This window comes from Onychomys torridus, chromosome 8 (genome assembly GCF_903995425.1).
Source record: "Onychomys torridus chromosome 8, mOncTor1.1, whole genome shotgun sequence".
Lineage (NCBI taxonomy): Eukaryota > Metazoa > Chordata > Mammalia > Rodentia > Cricetidae > Onychomys > Onychomys torridus.
In genome coordinates, this window is record NC_050450.1 from 39,766,854 (window position 1) to 39,772,864 (window position 6,011).

Consider the following 6,011-nt stretch of genomic DNA (forward strand, 5'->3'; position numbering starts at 1 on the left):
TCTCATTCTCCTGCAGCATCTTTCCTTCTGGTATCTTTTTTCCCAGCGGCTTGGTCTAGCCTCTTCCCCAGTAAACATACAGGCCCTTCCTTCCCTCCTCCCCACATATCTGTCTCATTTCCTGATGGCAATAGCTCTCGATAACCCACCAAGCCTGGTAGTGAAACTTCCCACAGTTCAGCTCCTGCTTTGTAGAAAGCTGGAAGGTTTACATATCGGGGTCTATAAGTGGTACTCAAAAAGGACAGCCAGGTGGTGGTGGTGCACGCCTTTAATCCCAGCACTCGGGGGAGGCAGAGGCAGGTGGATCTCTGTGAGTTCGAGGCCAGCCTGGTCTCCAAAGTGAGTTCCAGGAAAGGCGCAAAACTACACAGAGAAACCCTGTCTTGAAAAAAAAAAAAAAAAAAAGGACAGGAAAGTGAAATAGTCTCCACACTGAAGCCATCCAGATGTTCACTCCCAGGTACCCTCGTCAGGGCTTTGGGGAGTATGCAAACTGACCCAGGGTCAGGGACCTCTACTCAGTCCTCTGGACTCCAGTGAGTTCCTCCAACCCTCTGTACCTTCCTCTCCTCCTGGTGGGTCTGAGATACTGACCAGTGAGAGGAAATAATGACTTTCGTCCCAGCACTCAGAAGCCTGAGGCAGGAGGGTGAAAAGTTGGACATAGCTGAAGTAGTGAACCACCTGCAAGTGTGAAAACCTGAGTTCAGTTCCCCAGAACCCACGTGGAAGTTTAGACATGGTGATATGTGCTGGCGAGGTGGAGACAGGCAAATCTCTGGAGCCCACTGGCCAGCTAGCCCAACCTACTTGGCGGAGTTCCAGGCCAATCAATACCTTGTCTCAAACAAAAGAAGGTGCCTGAGGACCTGACCTCCACACTCATGTGCACCCAAGTGCATGCATACACACACAGACACACACAAAAACACAAAGAGACAGGTGAGAGCGGGAGAACCCAGCCCTGTCTCCCCAGAGCCTGGACAGACTTCTTCCACGTGAGCAAGCCTTTGTCTTTAACACAGGAACATCCTCGATGTGGAGGCAAGCGGGGGGCACCAGGCCCCCGGGGCCTTGTGAGGGGCATCGGGCCCTGCCCTGTGGTACGCAGTCTGGCTGCTGTGTGCTGTGTGTGCCATGCTGTGCCTTCCCAGATGCTTTGGTCTGCTGGCTCTGCCCCCTCTCTTCCTCATTTCTGCCTTCTGGTGCATTCTACCCCTCTTCTCCTCTCCTCACCTTCTGGTCCCCAAACTGAACCCCAGCATGTACTTGGAAGGGGCTCAGGGAGTGTGTCCCATGTGTTTTCCCTATACCTGTGCTATGGAACAGAGTGGAATGTTTCTGCTTCAGGGTCCCCCGGGGACTTTACATTTTGTTCACCTCCAGCTCTCCAGCCCTCCAGGCTACCTGAGGAAGCCCATCCATGCTCATGTCTGATGGTTGGGTGGACATTGTTGAAGTTTCCAGACAACCCCATCTCCGATGCCCAGGGTTTAGCCAAATGACACTGTCTGCTTCCTAGATCCAATCAAGGTGGCCGGGAAGGGCCGGAGAGATGTCAGCTCCTGCACTGTCACTCTCTTGGAGGCTTTCCTGCCCAAATTTCAGGGCCCCCAAGATGTCACTCCAACAGGCGGGAAGCCATGCCACCCTTTTCTTAGATCACACCCTCCTCTGGCTGGCAAATGTCTAGCACAATGCCCATTACATCAGCGTGTCCCATTTCTGCCCACTAAGCCCCAAGAGAGGGACAGGACAAATGCACTGGGGGACATTATGTCCTCAGATGGGCAATCCCTGCCTCAGTGGAGTCCAGTGGCTACAAGTAGCAACTCCCTGGCTCCATCTCCCTAAGGTCCCAGGAAGGGTGGGGAGGTATTGACAGGCCACCAGCCTCCTGCTCCATCACTCAAACCTTTTTTTTTTTTTCCAGGGCCCTGACGGGCTGCCTGTACCTGGCTGCTGGCATAAGGTACCTTTCAGGAAAGGGTCTCAAGGGTGGGCCTGAAGGAGTTGGGATGGGACAGTTAGAGGGAGAGAGAGGACCCATGGGGACCAGATACCATCATACAGAGGTTTGAGTCTTAGTACCACTGTCTCGCAGTGACGGAATAGTCAGGTTTTCCAGCGATGTTTGTGACTTGGTGGTCACGTGGCCAAGGCTTGGAGCTTGGTCCTGGCTGACATGTGTCATCTGCCTTGCTGGTCATCTGGGTTTTGGTTGACATGCAGCTCTACCAATTCAAAACCATTGGGGATCCTCGTGGGACTTTTCCCAGCTGCCCCACTGAAAGGGGGCTACACTTGTTCCTGAAGAAATCATCAGGGCAGAGGTTGCTGGTGAGGGTCCCAAGGACCTCTCCAGGCATCTTCACATCTCCATCACCCTCATCTCCTCCTCCTTTTCCAGTGATCCTCAGACATGGCTCCCAACCTGTACAGATCCGTTTGGATGTTTTTAACTTGTGTAAAAACGAAACAGTAATATATTGATCTTCTTTATGGGATGTGCCAACGGTGGCCTTGTAACATTGGAGCGTGCCAACAGCCCCCGGACAACCTGCACAGGAAGCCAGCAGGAAAGCAGACAGACAGGCCACTCTGGGAAAACTTGTGCTTAAAGGCCCCCTCCCCGCCCCCCAGCAGGGCCTGGCTTTCCTAGAGAAGCTGACGAAGGTGAAAACACTTGGCTCAGGTGAGGCTGGACAGACTCCGGGTTGGGCCTGCAATCACCTGATTAGCAGAGACACACAACTGTTCCCTGAAGCCCCACTGCCCGACTTCTCACTGTCCAACAAGACCCTGTACCTTTGGACGACTGCTGTACCTTTCTTGCCTCTGAACCCTGCAACGGGGAGCTGCATTGGGACCCTGTGTTCAACAGGGCAGGCGAAGATTCCTAGAATCCAGCACTTGGGAAGAAGGCAATGGAAAGAAGCCTAAGAGGGCCTTGCTCTACCCAAGCTCAGTAGGCTTCCAGAAGCCACCCTGTGACAGGAGCTTGTATCCTCAGGCCTTGGGAAATGGCAGGGCTCTGTGAATACCTCAGTGTGGAGCCAGCTGCAGGCAGCTCAGTGACCCCTGACTGTAGGGTAAAGAGACCCAGATGCATTAGTTGCTACTTCCGGTCTCCTTATCACCTCACCCAGAGCAGAAACAGAAGGAGGCTTTGTCAGCCCTGAGGAGACATGCCTCCTGCTCAGAACTTGGGTCTCACCTAGAACTCTGGTCAGCCTGGCAGAAACTGGCCTCCTCGTAGAGGGTACAGACATCGTGAACCCAAAGGCTGGTCCCTGCAAGCCTGAGCAAAACACCTGTGACAGAAACCCCTGTCCTCTGAGAAGAGGCTTCAACACCTCTAACAAAGGTTCCTAGCTACCCACTCGAGCCACGGCCTCACATCCCTCTCCAGGTAAAGGTGCCGTGAGGAACAAACCACACACGTGTGTCTGGGTGTGCCTATGCTTGCAGACTTCTGTGGTCACCTCCAGCTGAGTTCATCCTGAAGAGGAAACGGGGCTTTCCCTGGGGGGCAGAGCCATCCCAGAACCCAGAGGATATAGTCAAGGGTTAGGAGATAGGCCTGGCCCCACACATGTCAGCAGAATCCTGGGACCAGTCACATATCACTAAGTCCCTGTATGCCCTTCTGCTATGCTTACTAAGCAAGGACACTCTAGACTTGTTGCCTCAAAATAATCATTCTCTCAGTTCTAAGGAGTCAGAGGATCTGGGTGGGTCTCTCTTGGACTCCTTCCCCATCTGGTGACTGGTACCTACCAGCTAGGACCCCAATGGCCATGACACCTGCCTACCTGTGTCCTGTTGGAATGGCCTGGCTTCCTCACAGCATGGCAGCGGGTTCCTAGAGAGCTGTGTCACCTTTTATGATGAAGCCTCCAAAGTCACATACTGTCACTTCCTGCCGCAGTCAGAAGTTCATCCCAATTGAAGGGGAAAGAAGACAGACCCACCTCTCAATGAGCAAAGTGTTAACATCATATTTAAATGGGAAAATATGGGAGAGTAGATCTTGTTGTAGCCCTTCAAAAATAAAATAAAACCAGCTTTTTCATGTAGCCCAGGCTAGCCTTGAACTCACTATGTAGCTGAGGATAAACTTAAATTTCTGACACCACCACCACCACCACCACCACCACCACCACCACCCCTGCAGTCTCTACTTCCAAGAGCTGGAATTACAGTTGTGTACCACCATGCCCATTTTTTTTTTTTTACAGTGCTGGGAATTGAACCTAAGGCTTTATGCATACTAGGCAAGCACTTTACCAACTAAGCTACATTCTTTCTTTGTTTGTTTGTTTTGTTTTTTCCAGACAGGGTTTCTCTGTGTAGCTTTGTATCTTTCCTGGGATTCACTTGGTAGCCCAGGCTGGCCTCGAACCTAAGCTACATTCTTAGCCTTTGTTATAGCATCTTAAATAATGCCTCCTGCCACTCATCTGTAGCATGAGACAGTAATGCTCAAAATTCAAATGTGGTTCAGTGTGATTCAGCTTTGTGGAATACACAGAGAGTCTAGAACAGGTCAGATACCCCAAAGTACCCGTGCTGGGTGTCCCCACTGTGTCCTCTCCAAGTCCCAGTAGTAACCACAGTCCCAGTGAGTCCATGTCTTCCCTCTGTATGTCCTTAGAACAACGTAAAGAGAGATGCCCAGCCAACGGGCCCATTTCACAAATGACAAAACCACTCTCTCTGCACGTAGAAAAAAGCAAGAGGCTGTGTTAACAGTCTCTCTGGCCTCTTTCCTCCAAGGACTGAGGTCTACAGAACAGCACACTTACCAGACCATACACGTAGATTCCTTAGTTAGCAGAAGGGGCCCAGCCACACACAGGTTATGTCAAGTCCCTACCTCTGTCCCCCTGAGGAGCTGACAATAAGTGGGCAGACCGTGCTCTCTGCCAGTTGACAGAATCAACTGGGGAAACCAGAAATTTAAAAAAAGAAGACAGATGCAGTGGGCCAAAATGACCAATGTGGCTCACTGGTGTCCATGGCTGCTTTGGAGATGCAGAATAGCCTCCCTGGCCCACCACACACTATAGTTAACAATGTACTCCTCTCTCCACCTAAGAACTTGATCTCCCCCTGCAAAGAGAGGGCCTGCAGTGGTGGGTATCACTATGTCCATTTTACATATTAAAAATCTGAAGCTCAGAGTGAGTAGTCATCTACTCAGAAATGCACAGCCAGGCTGGAGTGATAGGCTTGGGATTGGACCCATGCTCTTGGAAGTCATCTAATTTATCTTCTGAATTGTTTAGCTGTGCATGGAATCGGCTGGGCAGTCCCTTGACAATGGGTGGGCAGCAAGTAGAGCTTGGTAGAGGTGGAAAGCCAGCCAATGTTCTCCCTTTCCTTTCTTAGCCTGGCTGCAATGGACCATTCTTGGCCCGTTGCTGCCCCCTTGTGGCTTCATACCTTGTATCCTTGCAATTGGACATAGAAAGCCAGAGTCCTATGCCAGCCAGAGAGAATGACTTGTTCAAGGTCCCAGATGAGACCCTGGGAAATGCCCCTGCCTCACCAATAAGCCTCAAGGAGTGAGAGGCCTTGGGTCTCCCTGGCAAGAGGGACAGTTCTCTGTAAGTCATACAATTCTGGAAGGGAGGAGTCTGTTTATTGAGTCCTTGAGTGTTCCGTGTCCCATGACAACTAAAGTAACCACCAGGATGGCTGTCCCCCTGGACAGATGGACCTGAGGCTTGAGAGAAGCTGACTGACTCGATTCCCATCCTTAGAGGGCATTCAGTGGACAGAGTCAAGGTTAGCATGCATCTGAAATCCTGGACACTCTTGTCCAGTGGAGAAGCTGCTCCCTGAGAATGCCAGCTGAGAAAACCCTGCCCTAGAGTCAAGGGGTGAGGGCAGGGTATGTTTGCTTGCTTGTTGAGAAAGGGTCTCAATATATAGCCTCGAGTGGTCTCTAACTGCCTCAGCCTCCCCAGGGCTGGCATGACAGGCTTGCACCACCATGCTCC

At 51.6% G+C, this 6,011-nt stretch overlaps 1 protein-coding gene across 1 annotated transcript in view; it reads left to right on the forward strand.

The window, feature by feature from the left end:
• Positions 1 to 6,011, forward strand: part of Col23a1 (collagen type XXIII alpha 1 chain) — a 298,678-nt gene that overhangs the window by 290,646 nt on the left and 2,021 nt on the right. Inside the window, exon 27 of the mRNA XM_036197798.1 lies at positions 1,937 to 1,975. Coding sequence (XP_036053691.1) covers positions 1,937 to 1,975 — 39 coding nt within the window. The remainder of the gene's footprint in view (positions 1 to 1,936; positions 1,976 to 6,011) is intronic.